This window comes from Paroedura picta, chromosome 10 (assembly GCF_049243985.1).
Source record: "Paroedura picta isolate Pp20150507F chromosome 10, Ppicta_v3.0, whole genome shotgun sequence".
Taxonomy (NCBI): Eukaryota; Metazoa; Chordata; class Lepidosauria; order Squamata; family Gekkonidae; genus Paroedura; species Paroedura picta.
In genome coordinates this window covers 67190295-67216655 of record NC_135378.1, presented here as the reverse complement: position 1 = coordinate 67216655, position 26361 = coordinate 67190295, and the positions used below count along the sequence as shown (strand labels likewise).

The window sequence follows — 26361 nt, the reverse complement described above, 5'->3', positions numbered from 1 at the left end:
GATCTTAGTTTCCAGTTTGGAAAAACAAGTAGTTCTAGCTTAAGGTCTTTGAAGAAAGACTTGAAAGTATATTTAATGAAATGAAATATTACGGCTGGGGCGGGATGAAAAGTATAGCAAAGTGAGCTTTCAGTTCCTCTCAGTTCTTTTTTTTTCTTTCTTCCCTGAATCTAGCAGAAGAGGAATACATTATGGAGAATAAGCAATTTGATATGTCCCTTTGTTTTGTTTGCATGGGGCAAGATTTGTAGAAATTTCTTTAAGCATAGCTGTGGTTGCAGTTTTTTCTATGTTGTATAATTTCTCAGGCAGTTATTAATAATTGGAATGATTGAGAAGTTCCTACACCAGAATAAATACATTGCTCTAATTCATTTCTGTGCATTCTCAGTAAGCATTTTTGCTACTCAGTCCTGCAGACCATAGTTTCTGGGTGTTCTGTTTTTCTGGTAGATGTAATAGTCAAAATCTGAATTTATTAACTGCTATCATGGGTAGGAACTGGGGAAGGCACTGGCAAACCACCCCGTATTGAGTCTGCCATGAAAATGTTGGAGGCTGTCACCCCAAGAGTCAGACATGACCCAGTGCTTGCACAGGGGGTACCTTTACCTTTATCATGGGCTCCAGCTTTTGACAATGGTGAAACTGTGGGGTAAATGATTACATATAACAAATGGTACATATTTAAGTTGCAGATTGCAACTATAGAAAAGTATACTTGGTGTTCCTAAACTGTTCAGTGAGCTGGAATGTATCCAGACATCTTCATTTTGTTTGCTTATTCTAGGTTGTTCAGCACCTTGGCCCGGCAACGGATTTTTATAAGAAGTTGGCTTTAGATTGCTCAGGACAGCAAATTTCTGTGGATTTGTTTCTTTTAAGTTCACAGTATTCAGATCTAGCATCTCTTGGTAAGGGATTAATCAATTTGCACAGTTGCTTTGTGCTTCAATATGTGTTGATGGAGAATTTTTCACATTCTGTTACATTGTGTAGAATAGGTTTTACCGCTGTAAGATAATAAGTACCATAAAGCCTAGTCATTATTTTTTAAGCATATGGAGCAGCCTGAAGGTTTAATAATGCATTTTAATTATTTTGGAAGATGGTAATTGTTTGTCTTGTATTTATACCCACCTTGCATCTTGATTGTGTTGGAAGAAAGGAAAGGTATATAAATGCCTTCATTGTGTTTATTGGCAGTTGGGCCAAAAAGCTTGCCTATCCCAATTCTAGATTGATTAAGCTTGTACAAGCAGCTAGTGCCCCCCTAATAACAACTCTTTGCTGTGCCTATCAAAATGAATATGTTTAAAAATATTTTCTATCATTCAGGCAGCTTACCTTGGTTCACATAGTGAAGATCCTTGTTCTGTGGTGGCAGCTGCTGCTGAAGCAGTTTTTTGAAAAATCTGCTCAGCCAGTAGGAAGCTTTGCAGAGCAAAAGCTCCAACGGGCCCTGCCCACTTATTAAAAACACTTGCCGGGTGCCAGGAAAGCCATACATTGGGGATTCCCATTCTAGAGCATTATCTGTTTATTAGATTCAGGGATGCGGGTTTCCCAGAAAAATTAGAATTGGAAATTTGGGATGAAATTATCTGGTATTCTAAAAAGAATGTGAATCTGATTCAGCATGTTTATTTTGATTTATATTTAGTAAACAAAAATTTTAAAGTACCATATGTTACTATTGCAGTCCAGTAGCAAGAAATACTGAACTGAAAAATTTGATTAGGAAAATAATAAATTTAATGTAGCTTAAATGGTATATTCGAGCCAACACAATTAAAAACAATATAGTGCGTATTTACATTGTTCAATTTAAAAAAGCTAACAGTGCTGAAAACTGCTGGCACCCTAATTCTAGCACACCCAAATAATTGTGCATGATATGTTGTGGATGTCGTTATCCACTCATCTATTTCAAGAGAAGTTCCCCTGAGGTCCCTGGAGCACTCTCACAAATGATGCTTGCTAGTCCCATGTCAGATGGCTGATGATAATCCCTTCCAACTACTGTTTTTAGCTCTGGGCTGGGAAATCCTCAAGATCTATGGGGGTGTCCCTGTAGATGACTGGGGAGGGGAGGATCCTTAGGAGAATGGATCTCTGTTGCGTGGAGATTTCTAGGCCCACCTGGAAATTGGCAACCTTGCTTCCAACATATGAAATGCCATAAGAACTTTAGCTTTGGTTTTGATGTGATTTGTAGAGTCAATCAGATGAATTCATGCCTTTGTTTTTTTAATGAACAAATAAACATTGGATTGTTATATGTATTTATGGTTTTTTAACCTCTCCCCATTACCAAATCAATTGAACATGCATTTACTTGGTATAACAATTCTTATAATCACCTGAAAAACATCAATTGCAACATTGAAATTGCCAAGCTTTCCTGACACTCTGTTGGCAATATCATGTATTCATTTCTAACAATGTTGTTATAATGGAATATTTTCCACAGAAGAATAAAGCACTGGAAAGTTTTATGCATTGCTTTGCTACTTCGATGACCCTCAGCTTTGCTTCAGTGTTCTGTGTTGAGCTTTATATAGTCTTTTATGTATATAGATGATGATATTTTATTTTGCATCATATAATCAAATTTAACAGTTGTTTTTAAGCCTCAGTCTTAAACAGATCTGTTTAAAGATGCTTCCATGTGCATATTAAAACAAACCATGCTTAGGCTCATTACACTACTTTTGATTTGGGTAATTAATTGTTTATCCTTCAAAATTTATTTATTTTTGTATTTATATACCTGAATGTTGCCCCAAAATGTGAGGGGACACCATCTTCCAATAGTAATGTCCTCCTTATCCTGTTATTAAGGAAATGATCATGGTTGCATGTCAATACCTGTATAGTAAACACTGAATTAATGCAGATTGATGAAATTATTTTGGCAACACTTGACATTAATTCTCTTTTTTGTTCTCTCTCTCTTTCTCTCCCCCCCCCCACCCTACCTCTCTACCAAAAGCTTGCATGTCCAAATACTCAGCTGGGTGCATCTATTATTATCCATCTTTCCATCATAGCCTCAACCCAATTCAAGCAGAAAAGTTGCAGAAAGATCTTAAAAGATACTTTACTCGAAAGATTGGATTTGAAGCAGTCATGAGAATAAGATGTACAAAAGGTAGGTTGTGAATTTGCACTTTCACAGATCAAGTAGAACTGAATTTAGGCATCTAGAATTCTTCCCGTATAATACTTGCACTTTTTGACCTGTACTGCTGTTTGTGGGGTAGCGGGGAATCACTTTTGTCAGAACTCCAGTCTGATTTAACTGGGTTCTGGAATTAAAGAACAAAATACCAGTCAGTTTCTTGCCTTAAATTGCCTGGAATCCAGATGTTCTTTTAGGAAGACTTCCATAAGATGATTTCTTTCAAAAGTCAGCCATCCATCTTTATAGTTAAGAACAAGTTTTAAAACAATAGCTATGCTTAGAGGACTTGCTGATCTTTTCTGTTGGGAGCTGCATTTTTCAGCCCTTCCTGATTTAAATTCCTTTTGTTACCAGGCCTTTCGATACATACCTTCCATGGTAACTTCTTTGTGCGATCTACTGACTTGCTGTCGCTTGCCAACGTCAATCCCGATGCTGGGTTTGCAGTACAGATGTCCATTGAAGAAAGTCTGACAGACACATCATTAGTTTGTTTTCAGACAGCCCTTTTATACACTTCAAGCAAAGGTATTTGCAAAAAAGTTTAGTTATCTCTTACAGCACCATGTTCATAATACATGAAGGCAGTGATTTTAAGAACAATTTTTTCATCGAGGTAAAATGTGTGATAGATTGCCTTATACCTTAATTGCCCTTATAGCTGTCCTAGAAATGTACTTTTGTGGCATAATATAGTTTGGTTAAAAATGTTTAGCATGCCCTGTGTTCTGATTCAGGTGAACGGAGAATTCGAGTGCACACGCTCTGCTTACCTGTGGTCAATTCATTGCCAGATGTTTATGCTGGTGCAGATGTACAAGCAATTGTATGCCTCCTGGCTAACATGGGTGAGTTGAAAATAACATTTCAGAGTTTTATGTTTCTGGGGCTAATTAGTTATGCTGTAGTTTAAATACTGAAGACTTAATGTGAAGATCATGTTTCAGTTTGCAAAATGTTGCAAAACCTTTTGTAAAACAGCCCTTCAATACTATTATTGGTTCTGCATTATTACTTTGTACATCATATTGGAATTAGCAAATGAGCCCTTACAGAAATCTTTCTTCAAATAATAGACCTTAGCTAGCCTAGGTCTCCTACCCTTCCCACCCTCTCCAGGCCCATCATTAGTCATTTTGGGGGGCGGGGGGGGGGCAAGTTGACATGACCATATATGATTATTGTTGTTGTTGTTGTTAGATGCGAAGTCATGTCCGACCCATCGCGACCCCATGGACAATGATCCTCCAGGCCTTCCTGTCCTCTACCATTCCCCGGAGTCCATTTAAGTTGGCACCTACTGCTTCAGTGACTCCATTCAGCCACCTCATTCTCTGTTGTCCCCTTCTTCTTTTGCCCTCGATTGCTCCCAGCATTCGGCTCTTCTCCAGGGAGTCCTTCCTCCTCATGAGGTGGCCAAAGTATTTGAGTTTCATCTTCAGGATCTGGCCTTCTAAGGAGCAGTTATGGCTGATCTCTAGGACTGACCGGTTTGTTCGCCTTGCAGTCCAAGGGACTCGCAAGAGTCTTCTCCAGCACCAGAGTTCAAAAGCCTCAATTCTTTGACGCTCGGCCTTCCTTATGGTCCAACTTTCGCAGCCATACATTGCAACTGGGAAGACCATAGCCTTGACTAAACGCACTTTTGTTGGCAGGGTGATGTCTCTGCTTTTTAGGATGCTGTCTAGATTTGCCATAGCTTTCCTCCCCAGGAGCAAGCATCTTTTAATTTCTTTGCTGCAGTCCCCATCTGCAGTGATCTTGGAGCCCAGGAAAATAAAATCTGTCACTATCTCCATTTCTTCCCCTTCTATTTGCCAGGAATTGAGAGGGCCGGATGCCATGATCTTCGTTTTCTTGATGTTGAGTTTCAAGCCAACTTTTGCACTCTCCTCCTCCACCCGCATCAACAGGCTCTTTAGTTCCTCTTCACTTTCTGCCATTAATATATGATTATATCACCTGATAAATGTTTAACAAATTATAAAAACATATTTAAAATTCATTAACTCCCACCCACTCAGGAAACCCAGGACTGTCAAGAAAGCCTGTCTTAGAACAAATCTGAGGTAGGTTAGGCGGAGAGAAAGTAGTGGGCCCAAGGGGACCCATTGATTTCAGTGGCAAAGTGGATAGCTGAAGAAAGTAGGTCTAATGAGAAGAGAAATAGCAACATTATTTAATGAGCATTTCTGTTATTTCATATTTGATTCATTAAACAGATGTTGACAACTTCATGGTTTTTTGCTAGGAAAATTTTGCTGTGTCTTGTTGATGATTACTATTTCAATAGAGTTCCTTTCCTGATTCCTCATAATTTTTCACCCACCCTCATAGCTGTGGATCGTTCAGTTTCATCGAGTCTTTCAGATGCAAGGGATGCCTTAGTGAATGCCGTAGTTGATTCACTGTCTGCTTACACGTCAACTGTATCAAATCTCCAGCCAACTGCTTTGATAGCTCCGAATTCCCTCAGGCTGTTTCCTTTGTATGTGTTGGCTCTCTTCAAACAGGTATTGCATTTAAACAGTAGCCTGTAATTGACTTCCAGAAAATATAAAGCTGTCCTTTTAACGACAGAAACTTTAATTAGATGAAACTGCTTAATTGGAACACCTTTTCTGTCCTGTCATGTTCCTTTTAGTTAAGGTCTTTGTGAAGCTTAAATTACCTAGTAAAAATAGTCCATGTACCAAGTTGTTTTAAAAGTAGAAGCTTAAATAGTCCTTATACTCACCAAGAATGTCAAACTCCTATTGACAGTCCTTAACGTTGTTTCATGATAAAAGCTAGGAGACCTTTAATAGTAACCCTTCATTTTTGAAGGAAAGGGATGAAGTATTGTCATTATGCCAAAATTAGGCTTGCATGCCCTAGGAAGTTTTCAACTTGAGTTAATTAAATGGTATCCAAGCCACACTGTGAGACTCTTCCGAAACTTCAAGAGTTTCCTAAGCAGTTTGTGGCATGGCATCATTGGAGGGTAGTGTTTGCCATTCAGAGGGAAACAGTCAGAAGATCCAAATGTGTCACTTTATGGCTACAGTGCTTTAATATTCCTGCAGGGTATGCAGAATACTCTAAATTACTTACTTTCTTACAGAAAGCCTTCAGAACTGGAACCAGTACACGCTTAGATGATCGTGTATATGCCATGTGTCTAATAAAAAGTCAGCCTCTGGTTCACTTGATGAAGATGATACACCCCAACTTGTACAGGATAGACAGACTTACTGATGAGGTATAGTACATATAATTTCTATTGCATCTAATAAGTGGAGGGGGTATTGCCTGAAATACTGGGGCTACATGTGAACACTTTCACAAGTAGAACAGTATCGAACTATTAAACTGTGAGTAACTAAATGGTCCAAAGAATCACACAAGTATTTGGGAAATATGTAACAAGTAGTAATTAAGATTACCCTATGCTACGTATGTAGATGTTCTTCCATTAGGCTAATCCAAATTCCAAATCAACCCTTGAGGTTTGTTACCATGTTTGGGGGGGGGGGAGTTGTGAGGTAAAGGTTGGCTTTCCCCTATGAGCAGCACTCATAGTAGAGAAAGAGAAGGGCAAGGGCTAAGTTTTAATTAACTAAGTAGACCAGGATCAGAAAGCAAGGAGAAACAGCTTAAACTAGCAGAACATAAAATTCTATACATTGCTCCAATAATCTCAATATAGTTTAAGGAATAACAAGGGGGAGTGGTCTGGGAGTAAAGAAGAGGACTCTAGCTAGTGATTTCTGCCATGGACGAGCAATTTTGGGGATCATATTGACTTGCAGCATTAAGTGGCAGAGAAACAAACTGGAATAGAGAACTGAACAGAGTTTGATTGTGTTGTAACTTTTCCCGTATATTTCCTGAGCATTTACCGTTGGGAACAAATTAAAATGATGGCATTATTGAATCCTCTCTTTCACTGGGCCAGATTTCCATAAGTCTGTCCATGACTGGAGGATTTTCAAACGCTTTGTGATTGGAAAGATACCAGGAACATTGTTCCCATTGGGTAAAAGTCAGAATTTTGAATGACACCCCACACACACAAAAAAAAAAATAGTCGCGAGGAAGGAGAGGAGGAGGGGTACCAGGTGAGACAATCATGAGATTATTGGATTTCCTGAGTGGTTGACCTGATTGATATTTGCCAGCAAATGCAAGGGGATGGGTGATGGCTCAAGCTGCACTTACCATGAGATTTCTGGAAAAATCTCCACTGTAGGCAGATTTCCAGATAGTACTGGATTGTTCATTGTTTTCCTGCAAACTTAATTGTAAATCAGGGCTGGAATTTCAGTGAGTCCTCAGGAAACCAGAAAATAGAGCCCTTATCAGTGGCATATCCAGCCTCCTGGGGAATCTGGCTGCTCTCTGCAAGTCAGCTTTCTGATTTCCTGTACCCTGATCATAATTTTTCAACATGAAGTCTCTGCTCAACCTAAGACAGTGAAAGCCCAAGAAGTCATGGGAATGGGGTGTAGGTTTCAAAAAATACAACCCAAGACTACATTTACCCTTTTTACCACTGCATCACACTGTTTGGTCATATTTAGCTTGCAGTCCACAAGTACCCAAAGACATTGTTCACACACACTGCTACTGAGAAGTGTATCTCCCATCTAGTGTTCATGCTTCTAATTTTTGTGACCCAGATATAGAACATTCTTTCATAGTTTTTTGCTTTCACCAATATGTGTGTTAAGCATGAGTACAGTTTGATAACAGTCCTCAGTATCCCTATGTGCTCTGGCAACAGACCCAGAAGTATATTGCCCAGTTACTTAAGAATATAAAAGGAACCAGTTGGCTGTGAATCCTTTTTCAGTTACGTGGTTTGAAGCCATTCACAGATGGTTTTAGTATTCTGTCCCAGATACTGTGCTGAAGATAATGATTGGGTTTGCGGCTGTGTAGGTCATTGCAGACTGATACTGCTTAATTTGGCCTGTAATACTTGTAAGCAATGTTGGATAGGTTGCCCAGGCTGGTGCAGCCCAGCTTTTCTGGATTACTAATAGTGCTGCTAAATTTTGTACACTCTTCATATATAATGAATTGTATATAAACTGTTATAACTTTTCTTGTAGGGTGCAATACATGTCAGTGATAGAGTTGTGCCCCAACCCCTTCTTCAACGACTGTCTGCTGAAAGGTTGACAAGAGAAGGAGCTTTTCTTATGGATTATGGCCTAGTAAGTTGCACACTTGGCTCCTTCATACCTGCACATGATTGCTTTGATAAATGCTTTCATAAAAGTGGAAAATCTTAATTTTCTTAAAGAATGATACATTGCCACCCATGTTGTCATCGGCTGTTGACTTTATTTTCTAATAAACTGTTCTTTAAGTACAGTAAATTATGTATTCAGGACAATTTAATAAGCATTCTCATGGGAGTATAATTGATTACAGTGTATCTTATCCAAATTAAAAAGATGTTTACTTTAATGATATTGGTTCTTACATTTTAGGCAATGTATATATGGATTGGGAAAAGCTGTGATAATAACTTCATAAAAGATGTCCTTGGATACCCTAACTATTCATCTGTACCACAGGGACTGGTAAGGGTTTGTTTTTCTTAATACAAGAAACTGCTCACCTTTCTAAAATTTAGTGACTAGTAAAATCACGTAAGAGCCTCTTGTGGCGCAGAGTGGTAAGGCAGCTGTCAAAGCTTTGCCCATGAGGCTGGGAGTTCAATCCCAGCAGCCGGCTCAAGGTTGACTCAGCCTTCCAACCTTCCGAGGTCGGTAAAATGAGTACCCAGCTTGCTGAGGGGTAAAAGGTAATGACTGGGGAAGGCACTGGCAAACCACCCCGTATTGAGTCTGCCATGAAAACGCTAGAGGGCGTCACCCCAAGGGTCAGACATAACCCGGTGCTTGCACATGGGATACCTTTACCTTTATCCAGCACTGTGTAAGGCAGGGCACCATAGAGGTTCATGCCTAGGAGCATCTTCACTGTGTCAAGCTACCCTAAGTTCCTGGCTAAAAGTTCTCGGTGCTTGCACAGGGGATACCTTTACCTTTTCCTTTAAAGTCACATAGTTATGATAGCAAAGGAGGGTCCACTGTTTGAGACTTTGTCATGGAAATGATAAATGATAACTTCAGCGGGTTTTGTCTCTAGTTCGTTTGGCTTTCTTGATTCTTTAACCGTGTATAAATTTTGTATTTACTTTTTCTAGACACAGCTTCCAGAATTAGATACTCTTTCTTCAGAACGAACCAGGTCATTTATATCCTGGCTTAAGGACAGTAAACCTATAAGTGCAGTCCTTCAAATAATAAAGTAAGTGAGTGAGAGAGTATGTGTTTGTGTGTGTGTATCACAGTAAGAATCCACAATTGATCCTTCGCTGAATTCATTGATTATTTATGCATACTTGTACAGTAGCTTTTTGTTCCCTCTTAATAAGCATTTATTTAAAATTTTATTTTAATCAAGTTTTATTTTTGCAGTCTATTGATCCAAAAGTATGCAGTCAAATGCATATAGAAAGCCATGATGTTCACAGGAATCAGAGGTGGACCGTGTAACTGTTGTGTGCGCCAAACTCAATAAATACAATAAAGTCTTATGGTCACATATGAAAAAGTGAACAGCTGATGTTCATACCTAACTTTTTCTCCCCACATCTTCCTTGCCCTTGTACTTGCCCTTAGTTGTGTGCCATCCTGACGACTTGTTAGTTTTAAATTTGTCCTTTAGCCCTAGAATTTCATCTATTTCACGGTTTTTCAAATATCCTTCCTGCAAAGAGCTGCTCTGGCATGGGTAATTGTTTCACGTTTTCTGCATTGTAAATCAACATGGCTTCTTTCCGTAATGCAGCAATATATGCTTTCACAACCTAAAGATTAATTTCCTCTGAGCTCTGACAGCACATCAGCAGGCAAGCTCTTGCAATCCCAAGGATGTTTGGAGAGAGGACTAGTGCTCTGTCCTTTTCCAGTTATTCTTGGTGCTCTGAGAGTATACCTGCTGCGACTGTCCCAGCACCTGTGCTCTGTACCTCATTGATGACAAAAAAGTAGATACAAAAAAGGGAGCACCTGGGTGATTTTTAAGGGGGAGTCGAAATCTCATTTCCAGCCCTGCCCCTTCCTTACACTTGGCTTCACATGGGAAAGGAATCCTTCATAGCTGATGCTATGGTTTGTTTTCCTGCCCAGAAATTCCTTACTAGCCTCTGCCTATCAACTACACCCCTGTAAGACTGTATTTTCATAGAATTTATGCATATATGCAGACATAGGTTTTGGAGGAAATTTTTTTTAATGCAATAATTTTCTTTAATTTTTTTTGGATTTTTCTACAAATCTGTAGGATTATAGAAAAATCTTTTTTCTGTATTTGATCATGTTGTGTGGATTTTTTACTCCACACTTTGGAGCCAACTTCAGAATTAGATGTGTACTGTGTGGCATGAAGAAAATATGCAGAAAAATGTTCTTCTCCCATAATTCTAGAGCTCATGGCCAGCTAGTGTAGTTCATGGGCAGTCTGTTCAGGACTGACAGAAGAACATGTTTCTCTCACCATTTTTAACTTGTGGAATTCATTGTCCCAGGAGACAGTGATGCCATTTGCCACTGGTCTCATTAACTTTTAGTTAGAGAAATCATGGAAGATATGCTCATCAGTGGCTATTAGCCACAGTAATTGAACAAAGCCTCCATATTCAGAAACAGTAACCCCCTCCCCCCAAGTACCAGTGCTAGGTGTCAACAACTGGAAGCATCTTTGTGCTACATGCCCTACTTGTAGGCCTTCCCAGGTACATCTGGTTGGACATTATTTTTTTTTTAAGAGAGAAAGAAAGATAAAGAAATCCAAGAAAATGGCTGGACATCCTCTTGCCCTGAAACGCTAACAACCTGTAATCCGGGGAGATAAACTCCCTAAAGGATTGGAGACGGCCCCAAGAGTTCACTAGGACTTCCTGGGTAGAAAAAATGAGGTGGGGTTTGCGTACCCCTCCTCTTTTCTGCCAAATGCTTCGACAGTTGACCCCTGTCAGGCTCCAGTGATTGCTCTGCAATCCCCTCCTGACTCCATCTTTAGCCACACCCCCTGGTTGGCCATTATTTGATGTAATATATGGAATATTGATCTGATCTCCAGTAAGCTTATGCTTTTGTAGAATGTGGGATATTTTGACAGGTGTTCCACTTCTGTTTGTTTGGTGTTTTTGAATGTCATGGCAGTGGTAAGAATGGATTCAGCACTGGAACAATCAGCCTACCTGACTGGTAATCCTGAGACCCTACAGAGGATGCTGCCAGTCTATGATATAGAAGGATTTTACTTTTTGCTTTCTACAGATTACAATAGAAGAGGGGTTTGTTTCCTCCTTTTATAGAGGTGATTTTGGGAGCCTTAATAATCTATTGCTTTGCCCTGTCCTCTCCCCCACCAAAATTATCTTATTGGACTGACATGAATAAAACTCGGCAGATCTCTAGTGTTCCATTGGGTGGTGAGATATTTGAGAGAAGCCACAGTAGGCTGATTTTTCGTTGAATGTTCAGATCAGGAATAGAAACTGCTTTAGTGGCTCTGATTGACAGGCTACATCTAGATATCGACTGGGGAAGTAGATGCAAATTCTGTATTTCTCAGCCTTTTGGTAGCCTTGATACAATTGATCATTGAATGCTGTTGGGCTTGAGGGGATTCTACTTTGTAATTGTTCCGCTCCTAGCTAGCTAATTGAACTCAGTAGGACCCATTATGCACGGGGGTTTTAACGCACATTCGGGGTGGAATGGCGGCGACTAAAATCACGGATAACGCACGGAGCCGGCTGCAACCGGCTGCAGCTTCGGTGCATGCCGCCAAAAAAGCCGCATCAGTGAAACGCGGAAGAAAGCGCAGCTTCCGGGTGAGCGGGGCGCAACCAGAAGCGGCGCCCAGATCGGCGCGTGCATAATCGGTTACTCTGGGTTTTGCCGCCGTCGTGCCCCGCCCCGTGTATAACCGGTATGCGTCGCGTCTTCCCCCTCCGTGTTTTCCATGTGACCCGAAATCACCGTTTCGGCGGCCGTGCATAATGGGCCTAGGAGATATTACTCTCCTTAACAGGAATTTACTTGGAGTACGCTAAGTGTGACTTGCCATAAGAACTTCCTTTAATTTATACAGACATTTAGAAAGACTAAAAACATGGAATATGGTGTCTGTTTTATACTCATCTAAGCCTGGTGGCTGTCTGGCCTTTACACCTAGACTGCACTGGATAAGTATGAAGAAATAAATTGTGGCTGAATCATGCAAATTGAAGCAAGCAAGCTATGCAAGAACACTCCTTAAACAATCAATTTCCTTCTGTTTCAGAGATGAAAGTCCTGCAAAAGCAGATTTTTTTCAGTATTTAGTTGAAGACAAAACAGAGGCAGCGTTTTCTTACTATGAGTTTTTGCTGCATATTCAACAACAAATTTGTAAGTAAAAGAAGAAATGGAGAAAAAACCCAGTTCTGGAGTCTTACTCAAATAGCAGCTGTGAGACAAGCGATTAAAACCAGGCATGAGTTCTTCAGTATCCAGGACAAAAAAACAAACAAACACATATTTACAATGTTTCAGCAGAAAGGACAAAATATACATTTCCAGATGAATTTTACAGATTTGCTTCAGTCTAACAATGATGGCTTTGATGCAGTTTCAATAGTATGTTTTAAACTGGTTGGTTTATATGCATTTCCAATAGTGCAGCAATATGGTGCTTCTGTTCATTTCAAGCTGGTGGATTTAGCTGTTGAGTTTATGTAGCTTGTGTGGAATGGTATTTCATAATGGATTCTAAAATCAGAGCTTTCCCCCTCTAACTCTTCACAACCCAGCCTTGCCTCTAGCAGAGATGCCAAAGTGCAGTGCTCCATGCTGTTTATATGAATTTGTAAAAGAAATAATTCATATTTGAAAACTACTTCACTGTTTTGTCTGTGAAGACAATAGAATTGCAATACAGAATACATGACTTGTAGAAATATATAATGTACAGAAGTGTTACATTTGTAAAAAAAAATGTAAAACTGTAACTACAGAGTATGAATTGCTTAGTGTGCTGCCGTGTTGGTGATTCTATGACAAATCACTATATCAGTTAAAGAATAAAGTAGACTAATACATATTAAAACAAAGAAATCTGAATCCACATAAGAAAAATGCAACTTTGTAATTCATTTAAATTAATCCTTTTATGTGGATTTATTTATGATCAGCTGATTAAAAGTATTTTGCTTGATCATGTGTTTTTTATATCTGTGATACATTTTAGATACTAATAGTGAATTTGGCTTTCTGTATTAAGAAGGAATGTTTACTACTTTATTGTATAGAATTCCTCAAAAGAGGATAAGTTCAGTGAATTGAAATTGGGAATTTAGATACTGTTAGTGAATTTGGCTTTCTGTATTAAGAAGGAATGTTTACTACTTTATTGTATAGATTCCTCAAGAGGATAAGTTTGGTGAATTGAAAGTGGGGGTTTGTATGCACCCAGTTTGTCATGCTACCTAGCAAAACTCTGGTTTACTTTATGTACCCTGCATTTGTTGTGGTTCTAGGATCCTTATTTTCTCTTGCCACCATGAGAGATTAAAGAAAATTATATTTCACTTCCAGGTGGGAGTTGCTTGAGCACATGATCCAAACATTGGCCTGGGTTTATCCTTATGTTCCTATTCCAGTTCTAGCGTTACACAGACATGGCTGTAATTCTGTAGGGCCTACATGTTGTGGGGGATCTAGCCAGCCTTCTTGATGTGTCGATTGTAAGAGCCAGTTTTGAGGAGCAGCAGTTACACATTAACCCTCCTTGACTGTGATCCAGTGTCCTGCTTTTTAGACAAGAATAATACCAATCCCTTACCATGTGTGTGCATTACATCACTGGAACCATGACTGTATTTTAAACCTTAGTTGGCTTAAGTTTGTGTTAAATATGTAGAGTAATTGCACAAGCCACTTATTTTGAAGGCAACACCTTTTTTTTTAAAGATGACAACTAATAGACTTGCATAAATATATATATTGATGATGCCCTAGTATGTTTTTACCTGTGCACAAATGCTCTTATGCAACAGAATTATGTTTGGTTATTTTACCTTCTTATCTAATCATATGGATAAATGTTTGTGAATCTACCCTAATCTTAATTTTGAAAAAGCATGCCAAAGGATTTGTTGGAATATCACTTGATTGTTTAGTTGTATTTATGGCACATTTTAAAACTTGTCTAAAAGTATAAAAATGTTCTCAAAAAAAGATGTTCCCTTACGATTTTAAAGTTAGTATGTCCCATAGTTCACATTTTGAGAGGGGAGTGAAAAGTTAGATCGGATGGAAGTGTATGTTATGGGTCCATAAATGTGTCCAGCATATGACTGTAATCTAAACAAACAAGCTATTTTGGAATAAAACAATTTTTGTGAGCTCAGTGCTGAATATCCAAAAACATCCAAAGCCATGCTTTATGGTAAATGATCTGTAAAACCATTACTTAAAGTTTTATTCTTCTACATTTTGTATATAAAATTGTTATAAAATATATTTGAGAAGTATTTGCTTTGAGTAAGGTACTTGTTGCCTATTATAGCTGGGGGGAAATAATGTAGTGCTAGTAGTTCCTCCTACCATGTCTGCATAATTTAAACAACCGTAGGATCTTGTGAGTTCCATGTCCAATTGTCAGTTGACACTGAGCAAGATTAATCATAAGGATTCTTGCAAAGATTGAAATGTTGGCTTTTGGAAAGGTAAGTCAAACACCCATCCTAAATCTTGGTGGTGGCCAGTGTGTGAGGGGGGAGGGGTATGGTTTGACTTTGAGGTATGCACAACGTGATCCAGTTATTCTCCAGCGTTAGCCTTGAGCAAAAACGGAAGTCTGGAGAATATGTTTTATGACTCCTTTAAATATTAAATAATCTGTAGATGTTCATTGAAACAAAAACTTTAAATAACCTGCTGCAGTTTGGTGAGATGAGAATAGAAGTAGTATTGGGCCATTTCCCCCAGTTGGCAGGTAGATTTCTTTTTTAAGGAAAATAAATAGGATATTAAAGTTCAGTGCAAGATGCCTATGCGAACCCTGTGAGATGGTTGGCTCCCATTATCCCAGTGATTGTCAGGATGGTATTACATGCATATAGATGAACGCCTAATCTCAGTGCAGCTTTGATTTTCAGCTAAGTGGATTTTCTTATACACACTTGTATAGGACTAACTTTATATACCTTTTAATTTATTTGGATGCCCATTAATCTGCCCGCCTTGTAGATTTTAGGAAACAGGATCCTTTTTATGGTAGCCTGTCCTCCATTCCAGTGTTGTATAAATATTACCTTAATTTAGAAATTTGCAATGACCTTTATCAATTCATCATCATACAATTCTGGGTTTCCTTCCAAGTCTTGTTCTTAATTGAACTTATATTCAGTTTGATTGGAAGTGAGTGGAACTTTAGCTTCCTAGTAATCCTGCTCTGAGGCAATTTATGAAGCTTGTGGTGGCCCTTGCAAGGTTTTAAACCAGATCTTACTCCTTCACCACAAGCTTGATTTGAACAATACGTAATTGTTGTAGACTGGCAAGGCAGCTGGAGAGTAGATACCACATTGGTTACTATAACTTGCAAAAATAACTTGCAATACTTATGTGCATGTACTAACAAATAGAAAAATTACACAAATGAGTCCTGGAGGGCAGTATTTTTTGAAATGTTAAGTGGCTGGCAGGAGTTTTTTGAGTCACTGCTTCACTGACTAGAATTATATACTCTGTCTGATTCAGTGATCCTGTCTGACAGGTTCATGCTGTGTAGCACCATTCTACAGGCTGGATAAAAATAACAAAGGAAGATGGGTTCTTTGGTGGTCTAAGCCGTTGGGATCACAGAATGATACATACTTGAGAAAAATGCATGAGAAATCTAGAAATTTTAATCTGATGAACAAAATTTGTTTCAACATACATGTGCTTGTTCCTTTAACTGATCTTCAAGACAGAACTTTATTTTATGATCTTTTACCATCCCTGATTGAAGAGAAAAGGAGCATGTTGTTTAGTTAAATAGTGTATGCCTATTTTGCCCTGTTGTAAAGGTTATCTGGAAGGCTGCTGGCAAAGGTCCTCCGTGAATAAGCTGTAGATACTCAACACACTTCTCCTGAACGTGATTATTTATAAATGAGAAGAGAGTCAAGAACATAGTTCTCAAATCTGAGACAGCAGAGCGGAAAAGCTTTTTTGTGCATCTGCCTGTGATACATCTCACCACTTTGTACAAACAGAAATTTAAATCCATTTTAATTGCTGCTATAATATATGCTAACTGGTGTTTTAGCAATCCTTAAATATCTGTTGGTTATAACTGAAATAGACTTCTGAAGCCCAGATGCCTGTAATTTGGTTCTGTCTCAACCCAATTATAAGTAGTGGGTTTTTTTTGTATTCTTACTCAGGCATCTACACCAGGCTAAAATTAAATATATGAATGCTTGGAAACTCCAGTTAAGACAAATAATGGATTTTAGGGAAAAAGCATCTATGTAAAAATGTGAAGGCCTGAATTTGTTTAAATGTTTGCCCATTATTAGCAGCAAAGACAGTATGCATAATCCATTTTTTAAAGTTTTTCAAAAGTTTAGCAGTGGCTAAAAATGCCATACATGTATTAAAATGTTCTCAAAAAGTTGTTCCCTTAAAATTTTCAAGCTAGTATGTCCCATTGTTCACAATTTGGGAGGAAAGTTAAAAGATAGATCAGGTGAAATTGCATGTTATGGGTCCATAAATGTTCTCGAAAAAGCTGTTTCTGTGCTTAAGCATAAAGATGTGCGTTGTTAATTGCAGCAAAAACAAGGGTAATCTTTGCCTGTGTTTTGATTGTGCCAGGGACAAAGCTTTCCCAATCTGACCTGTCATAACTTTGCTGTAGGCAAGAAGTAATGGCTGAGAAAAGATAACGGATGTGGCAACGTGTCTTCTTCTGGACTCCTCATGCCCTGGGCAGGGAAATGGCATGAAACAGTGTAGAGGCTATTTTTAAGCCTGGCCGATGGAGAAAACAACTCAATCATGCAGCACATCTAATTTAGTATGAAATTAACCCCCAGCTTGGAGGGACTTCACATAAATGCAATATTTGTTTTAATGTGATCTGAGGCCGAAGACGCCGTGGTGGGTTGCTGAGGGCAGTACAGAAAGGGCAGAGGCACCTCGAGCACTTGCACACGCCCTGCTGTCAAATGGGAAGGGGTCCGAACGAATACTGGCTGGTGACTCCCCAGGGATGGTTCTTAAACACGCAGTCGTCTGTATCGTCGCCGCCCGTCCTCGCCAGAAGTAGAATAAGCTCAACCTGCCAGGACAGCGCAGTCGAGTTTCAACCTGTTCAGCATCCCAATGCCTGGCTCCTGCTCGGACACCCGGAGTGCCCCAGCCGGACGGAGCGGAAACGGACTTTGGCGAGGCCATGGATTCAATTGCGACGCTTGTCTTCCGGGGCTGCGGAGACCCGCTTTCACGCCAGCCAGCGGGGCAAGAGGCTTCCTGCCGGGGGGGGGGGGGGGCTGCTTCGCTTCTCCTGCGGCCATGAAGAGGGGAGGAGGAGGAGGGGGCGTCCACGCGGCATGGCCACCCCCAGCCCTCCGCTCGGGTCGCCGTGGCCCGAAGCCATCCGCGCCGTTTCGACCCGACCGTGAAGGTCGCAGCTGCCCGAGGGTCCCGCCCCAGCCTCCCGCTCCGCCGGCCAGGCCGAGGCGGCGCTGCCGTGGCGGGCGTGGGGCTTCGGGGGCGTGGGGTTGGCTTCGGGGGCGGGCGGAGCAAGGGCCCGCCTTCCCTCCTCGACGCCCGCCCGCCTGCTTGCTCTCTCTCTCTCTCCGGCTCCGGGGCGGGCGAGCGAGCGAGCTGGCGCGGCTGTTGCAGCTCCCGCCTCGCCCTCCGCCCGGGCAGCTGGGTGCCGCGCCTCGACGCCCGGCCGGACAGCAGGATGCTCCCCTCAGCGGCGCGCTTGCTGCGGGGGCCGCCCCGGATGCTGCTGCTGCTCGGCGCCCCGCCGGCGGGCGGACGGAGACCCGGGAGCGCTTCCCTCGGGACGGGGGAGCGGCCGCAGGTGAGAGAGGGAGCGCGGGGAGGAGGGAGCGGCGTCGGGGGCCCGGGCCGGGCTGTCGGTCTCCTCCCTGCCAGGCCTCGCGAAAGAGAAAGTTCGCGCCGGGGCGGGGGCAGAGCCTCGGGCGCAGTCTGGACGCCGCTTCCCTGCCCTGCCCTGCCGCCGAGGCCTTCGCGCTCGAGGGCAAAGTTGCCAAGAACGAGCCCGTCCAAGTCCCAGCGGGTGCTCGCCCGGGGCTGGAGGGGGAGCGGTTGGTCCAGGGGAGCGTCGGAAAAGCGGAGTTGGCAGCCTGAAAAGTGTCATTGGGCTCCGCCGTCATTCTTCCTGCATGCTGAGGAATGTGCGCTCCGTCCCCCACCGATATTCCAAAGCGCCTGTGGAAACGGTCTCCACTTTTCCCCGCAAACTTGCCCTTTCCTTACAAAGACTTTTCAGTACCGTTTTCATCTGCAGCCCCTTTGGATCTCGATTTCAGCGCTATACTTAGCACTGGGAATGCTGCTAGCCCTCGGGGGGCTTTATGCATGCCTAGATTGAAATGGGAACAGCCTGTGCCATTTGCCTCGGTGCTTGAAGTTGACAGCGGCGTTGAGAGCCATACCCTTCTCCTTAAACCTGTATGACCAGCTGGGGGGGGGGGGGGAATAGGATTTGTCCACACTTTTTGCTTTGGTGGTGACCATCCATGAGCTAGAGCAGGGGTAGTCAACCTGTGGTCCTCCAGATGTTCATGGGCTACAATTGTAGTCCATGTACATCTGGAGGACCACAGGTTGACTACCCCTGAGCTAGAGCATGAACTTGGCTAAGGGGTAATATATCTGTGTGCTGCTCTAAGAACACCCAGCATTAATCAGCCTTGCCTTGCCAAAACCGCCTGAGCATTAGAAAGCCACCGGAGGTCATCTCGTGGGAGGGGAGCAATTAGTGCAGTCAGCTAGAGCAGATGCTGGCAGTCTTGTTCCTTCTACCTTCTCTCCCTCTCATTTGTCTTTGCCATCCCCTTATTTTCAGTGTAAAATAAAAGTGTTTCCTGAAGCTCCAAACGCTGCTGACGCTTATCAACAGATTCTCAGGCATTTGCTTTTCTAAACTTCTTTCCAGGAGGGATGCAGCACTCAGTGCCAAAACCCTTCATATGGGAGTAAAGGTTTTCTTCCTTTGCGAACCCTTAAGGTGTGCCTGAGAAATGTCTTTGGCAGCAAGCGATAGCGTGGTTTCAAAAGAGCTGTGATGAGAGCCACTTTTTATTGCTTAGAGGCAAAGTCTCTCTGGCAGGATGTAGGCTCAGAACCAAGCATATGCTGTGCTTTGATGGGATGAAAAACAAACAACCCCTCTTTGAAAATCATGGCATCCCCCTCCCCCCACACTTTTGGGTTCTACATCAACTGTTGTCCTACTTCTGCAGAGATAACAAATCATCCATGGAAAACACAAGGAGCTGTTTATTTAGCAGAGATGTATTCCCTGCACTTCATACTCAAAACACAGAAAATCTGCATATAAATGAATCTTATACATAACTGTAGTAAATCAGGACTGTTCAATAAATGCATGCCTACTTCTAGCTGTTGAAGCCATCGTCCCCCTGAGTTTTTTTCTTCCTTTTTTCTTCCTTTTTTTGTTTGTTGGCTATGCAATGCTGTGTAAGCCCTATATGCCAACAGACTTAACACCCTATAACATCAGCATGCATTTAGGTTGTTACTTAATCACCGTGGGTTAAGTAGCTTAACCTTCTGTCACCACTTCAGTGCAATGTTGCTGAATGATTCAGGAAGGTGCACTGTTGTTGGTTTTTTCTGTTACCTTATACATGCCAGCATGTTCAGTTAGTAAAATTTTGGCTTCATTGCTGTGGAAAGTGGTGGTCTATGAAATGGTAAAGCATTACTTTGGGCGTTTTTTCTTGGGGAAGGGATATATTGTTTCCCTGTGAGTGGGCACATGTGCACTTAAGGATTCTCATCAAGCAATCGTATTGCATCAAAGACCCCCAGGGATTCTTTGAATTACTCCATTGCTTTGCAAGTCAGCAAACAGTGTTTCTGAAGGGGAAGGCTACATGCTGTTAACACTGTTTTATTGATGCACTGTGCATATATAAATATGCTTATGTAAAACAAGAAAATATATTTGATATTTTACGTTATGGCTAAGATAAAAACAAACCTACCTCATGGTGGGAAAATGCTAAACATCACTGATGGTTACAATTAAAGTTAGTACTAGTAAGGTACCTTTAGTCAAATGTACTGTTATGTTTTCACATGTACTTTTGCAGCAGATTCAAATAATTATTTTCCCTATAACAGGTAAACATATTATTGATTTTTAGTGTCTTGCAAAGGCAGAATCTGCCTTGGGGTAAGGAGCCCTTCCTGTCCTCCTTGAATTTCACCCTCACTGGATAAAAATAAGGGGGAGGGGTCTTTTGGGTATGTATGACATAAAAATATGACTATTATTGAAATGTAGATCCTACTGTGGAAAAGACCAGCCTTGGAAGTCACCAGAGAATAGTTTTGTCTTTGACATCATGGTGAGCTTGAGATGTGCACGAAATACCACAGAAGCACAGCACAGCTTCAAGGACAACCCACTTCTCCAAAGCTCACAAGGAAGTTGGGAATGGATGTCCTACTCATCAAAAAGAGGCAGGATTTTTGTCATAACACTGAGATACATAAAATGATTGGATAAATTTCTTCTTAAAGAGGACTCCCCTTGCCTTTAGAGAAATATTATATTAGAAGGAAGAGATTGTTTGGTGTAGCTCATGGAAATAAATAGCACATAGATGCAAGATCCAGAGTATATTAGCTGTAAATGTGGGATAAGAAAATTCATTAGCAAAAGAACTCACTACATCTTTGGAGCGGAGGGAAAGTTAGTATTGTGATTAACTATGCTATTTGCAAGTTGGGAATGAGCTGGCTGTAGCAAAAACCGCTCTGTAAGCATTGAGATTTCTCTGTGTGGGGCATTGTACGGAAGCAGGGGAAGGAAGGAGAAGGCCACTGGTTCATGTATGAGCTGAGCCTGGCTGTCTGGTAGAGCTAGTGCATTGAAAAAGTACTTCTCTACTGTGGAACCTTACTGGGTGACATTGGGCCTGGCTCACATTCTCAGCCTAACCTACCTCACAATTCTGTTGTGAAGACAAAGGGTAGAATGTAGTAAGCCACTTTGTATCCCCACTTGGGAGAAAAATTGGGGCATAAAATGAAGCCATAAATAGTTTGGAAGGCTGCTTCAAACTGCTCCTTGTAGCAAACTTTTCTGCTCAGCAAGCAGTTTTCGCACTGTTGCTCGCCACATAGATAACATATTGATTCTTTGTCACCATGATCCTGGTTACCTACCTGGTTACCTCTTTGTGTTTAAAAATAGACCTGGTAGAGGAGGAGAAAAGTATGATAAATAAATAAATAAATAAATAAATAGAAGCTGTCGATCTGGTTCATGTACCTTTGAAAGTATTCTCTATTGTATTTGTGTAAAGATTAGAACAGGAATGCTTGCCTTTCTATGGAACAAGGTGTGCTGGGTTTTATTTGAAGCCAGCCAACATTTCCACAGATTATTTTTGCCCCAAGGCCAATGTCTAGAGTGTTTTCACGACTACATTGTTCTATATTTAGGGTCTCTGCACTCCCAGTGTCAAGAAGGGCATTTGAAACTGAGGGGGTTCCTTCTCTTGCTCTGTTCTTCTGCATTAAATTGTGTGCTAGAAAATCTGGCTGTACATGGATCAAGCCACGGAGAGGTTGAAAAAATATTAATCGCCTTACAGTTATGAGAAATGAAAGTAGCATCATGAATCCACAATGCTAAGACATAGGCTTGATCCACAGAGCCTTCATACTTCAACATGGTCTGATGTGTTCTTATAGTGCATGTGCCTACCTGTAATCCAAATGTGTTTGTGATTTTAATCATACTTTTGGGGCACCTCCGTTTCCTCCTTGCCCCACATATTCATACATGGCTAATGGGGGTGATGGTGGGATCGGTGCAAGGTGTGCAGTCTGAGTGCCTCCTTTCCTGCTTGGGTGACAGATGTCATTTTTGTTCTCAAACAGCTGGTTGCATGCACTAGGCCATTGGTTCTCAACCTGGGGGTCGGGACCCCTTTGGGGGTCGAACGGCCCTTTCACATGGGTTGTGGCAGGATGAGCATCTTGGCCAGGGGGCGGGAGTGCCACCACTGTTGCCACTCCTCCTGAAGGCGCCCACCAATTTATATACAACCGCCCAGAGCTGTAAAGAATAGGTGGTATAAAAATCCAAATAAATAAATAATTTATAACCAATTTATTTACAATCATGAACAATGGATCTTCACACCATTGGCCAGTTTCGGTTTAATTTCTGTGAAAGAACACTAGCATAATTTTATGGTTGGGGTTCACCACAACATGAGGAACTGTATTAAAGGGATTAGGAAGTTTGAGAACCACTGCACTAGGCAAACAGACAATAGCAGAGTGAGGTTTTGCTGGCCCGTTATGCATGATAGGTGGCAACCGTGGTGGGAAGTGGTGTTTCACCACAGTGCCGGTTAGACTTTTTCTATGCCAATATGGCCTCAGGACAAACTTAACCATGTGAACTAATCCAGTGATTAAGCCAGCACTGAGCAAAAGCCCTCAATACTGAGGACAATATCTTATAAAGTGAAGAAATTAGTATGAACATGGAAAGAGGTTCATATTTGCAAAGTTGTTTGTCTTTCCTGGGTTTTGTTACATCTGTGTTTCCCGAAAATCTAATGCAAAACAAAATGTTTTCAATTAAGAGGCAATAAAATACTTGTTCTATTAAATGCAGTGCAGTGAAAAACGATAGGCCTCATTAGATATGTAAACCAGCTGGGTTCAGAAGCAGTATTTTGACACAATGGCCTTGATTAGAAATGTGACTCAACTTGGTTACATTTCACTAGACTAGAGGGAAGCGTGAGTGAATGTTGAAGGGTTTAGAAATGCCTTTAGAACTTACACTTAGTGACCCAAGTGACTGACTTCAAGGTTATGTAGGAATGCATTGTGGATGCTGAATGATATGTAAACCACCCTTTTTAAGTGTTCCAAATCTCCAGGTTATCGTTAGCAAAGAAGGCTGAGAGCGTTGTTCCGCACATGCAATGGATTTGACAGCTATGTAATCGCAAGTTAATGAGCTTCCCGCATGCTTAATTCAACTGAAGGCTCTGCTGTCAAAACTGTTAGGCTAATATACAGGTACAGTTTACTATTGTGGGTGCAGATGTAACGCTGGCTTCCTTTTCATTACAGTGAACTGATTAAAAATGTTCTCATGATGGAGAAAATTCTCTTTTCCTCTTTAATGGCAGCATGTTGGTACTTCTGCTAGAGTTCCATTGAAACAACACATTCACTTTCTTTGGTTAGCCTTAGGGTCTGAAGCATTTGCTCCAGGGCTGGCTTCCAAGGTTAACTTGCCATAGGCAAAGCTTTGACCTGTGACTGGCAAGTTGAGTGAGAATACAGTCCAACATATTTACAGCTACTCAACTCTCTTCTGCTTTCTTCCATAAGTTAGCCACTTACGGATATTTAAAACTTCTGCTTTTGTGAACATCTCTCTGTTACTTTCAGGTGAAGTCCATATTCTTCGAATCATTAAACAGAGACATTTAGACCATAAACAAAAAAACTTTTCCCTGCTCAGCCTGTGGTCTGTTCCTCCCTTAATGTAGGTTGATGAAACCTTTTTGGTAGGATGCCCAGTATTTTCATGCATTTGATGTTCCATCACAACATAGGGATTTCATGTTCACCCAAATGAACTCTTTTCCATCAAGGGTTCTATGCAGAAGATTCCATTGTATGAGAGGTTCTGCTCCTACAGAATGTGTAGGCCTGATTCTATTCAAGACATTATTTTAGACTACCACTTTCATGAAGATTCTTGAAGAAGGCTTTTGCAGGAGAAAGGCTTAAGGAAACAGCTTAGTGAACAAATAAAGGGTGTGTCAACATTTATTGAATGACTGTAATCCTGAAATTACTAATGAGGTTGCAACATTTTGGGTGAAAGCTGTGTCAGTTAAAGTCAGTTTTTAACTTTGTGTTGTGTTGATCCTGCTGTTTTAATTTTTGTTTTACTTGGTGATTATTTGGAAAACGTTTAGTGGATTGTTGAGGTTTTTTTGATATTCGTGTTGTACCTTTTGAATGTCAATAAAGGTGAACTGATTGACTGAAACCAACTTAACTGGGGGGGGGAGAGAACTGACTTAGTTATTTGAACAGTTTGTAGAAGACGTCTTTGTCAGAGAAGCCTCCTTAACAAAATCATCTTGGCAAAAACCATTTGGGGAAAAGACTTTGGATGAAAATAATTCTTTCATGTCTGTTAAAATCTTAGCATTTGCTGTTGACGGTTTATTAAAGCTTCCAGCCAGCAGCCTTAAAAAAAAAACACTGCAGAATTAAAACTATATTATATGGAGGTTTAAATGAGTATTCACACTTGAAGAAAGCCAAAGTGAAAAAATGATGCATGTGATATTTATCCTACTGTTCCAGGTAAGATTTTGGTGGGCACCTTGGTGTCTACAGCTAACCCACTGGAGACTTCTGATTTGGCTATTCCTGCAGCAATTTGGCTATTCCTGTTTTTGCTTTGCAGTATTGGAGGACTCAAAACTTTATATCTTTCAGAGGAACTTATTCTGTTGTTAGTAACTCATCTTTTTATTTTATTTATTATTATTATTATTATTATTATTATTATTATTATTATTATTATTATTATTATTATTATTATTATTATTATTATTATTATTATTATTATTATTATTGGATTTATTACCCACCATTCCCAGCAATCTGGCTCTTAATTCCACTTGACATTCTCCCAGCTTAGAGGTGCTGAGTTATATAAATTAGAAAACACAGCTGCATCTTAGCTCTTTGATGAGAACTCCGATGAGTGTAAACATCAGGAAAAGGGTCATTCTCTTAGCCTCATTTTGTTTTCCCCTTTTTCTTTTAGAGTATGATAGTAAACTCTTATAATCGGTTCTGTCAACGCTACATCCCAGGACATCACAGGCCAGCTGCAAAATTAATCATTCTTGAGTCCTCTGCTTTGGGGAAGAATTTCTCAAATATGTCATTCATCTGTAGAGCTGCCATCTTATTTATGTGCCTCACAAGTCTAATTTCCCCTGCTAGTTCAGTAGTAGAGAACCCTGGATTGCATCTGTGATATAGAGAGTAGGGGCTGCATTCAGGTTATGCTGAGATTTCCTAGCTTTGTTCCATTGATTTAAGTAGGAGATTCATGACTGGATCTTTAACTGTGTTGGACTCAGACACGGATAGACTCACTCATGGAGAGGAGACAGGGATGAAATCCTTCTTGACTGTATGATTTTGATAATTGAAACTAGCCTCCATCCTGCATTATTGATAGCCCATTTTGTTTCCTTTTAAGGGGTTTTAATTAATAACACAGGGCAATTTTAATAAGCAGGACCAAGCATGGCTGGAAGGATTAAAACTGTTCTTCCTAGCCCTGGTCTGAGTTGAGGGCTTCTGAAACTTGGAATTTACTTTTTAAAAGATTCATGAAGATGTGTAATCTTTGTCCAGTGTGGCCTTGTAATACCAGGTAGGTTACTAAGCACAAAATCTAGTGGGTTTTTTAAATCTTAAATATCAGACCTAAAATGAAATCTCTTTGACCATTTATGCTATGGTGTTCTAAATTGTGATGGCCGTCTATATACACTCTTAAAAAATAAAAATAAACCTCTCTCTACCTCCTTTGGAAGAATCGCAACACTGACCTTGGCAAAGCTAATAGAAAGTAGATGGTTCTGTGTATCGATCCTCCAAGTCCAACATCGGATTGTGTTGGTGTACAAAAGCTTCTAATGTAGAGATCTGCCTATGTTCACAGGCTCTAGTTCAAAATGAAATTGTCATGATGGTGCCAGGGCACAGCCTGAAATCACTTGACACAGCAGCCTTGCTTTAAAACAAAGCAGCCTGGTTGGG

General features: G+C 40.8%; 2 protein-coding genes across 3 annotated transcripts in view; both read left to right on the top strand.

The window, feature by feature from the left end:
- SEC24B (SEC24 homolog B, COPII component) overlaps positions 1 to 14760 on the top strand; it is a 39216-nt gene extending 24456 nt beyond the window's left edge. For both annotated transcript variants that reach the window (XM_077300634.1, XM_077300633.1), the window contains 10 exons: positions 791 to 914; positions 2996 to 3154; positions 3542 to 3715; positions 3925 to 4035; positions 5525 to 5700; positions 6291 to 6428; positions 8284 to 8388; positions 8668 to 8760; positions 9390 to 9493; positions 12542 to 14760. In XM_077300634.1, the coding sequence (XP_077156749.1) occupies positions 791 to 914; positions 2996 to 3154; positions 3542 to 3715; positions 3925 to 4035; positions 5525 to 5700; positions 6291 to 6428; positions 8284 to 8388; positions 8668 to 8760; positions 9390 to 9493; positions 12542 to 12656 (1299 nt within the window). In that variant the 3' untranslated portion in view covers positions 12657 to 14760. The remainder of the gene's footprint in view (positions 1 to 790; positions 915 to 2995; positions 3155 to 3541; positions 3716 to 3924; positions 4036 to 5524; positions 5701 to 6290; positions 6429 to 8283; positions 8389 to 8667; positions 8761 to 9389; positions 9494 to 12541) is intronic.
- Positions 14761 to 17886: 3126 nt separating this feature from the next.
- Positions 17887 to 26361, top strand: part of MCUB (mitochondrial calcium uniporter dominant negative subunit beta) — a 65868-nt gene continuing 57393 nt past the window's right edge. Inside the window, exon 1 of the mRNA XM_077300631.1 lies at positions 17887 to 18325. Within this exon, the coding sequence (XP_077156746.1) occupies positions 18203 to 18325 (123 nt within the window). The 5' untranslated portion in view covers positions 17887 to 18202. The remainder of the gene's footprint in view (positions 18326 to 26361) is intronic.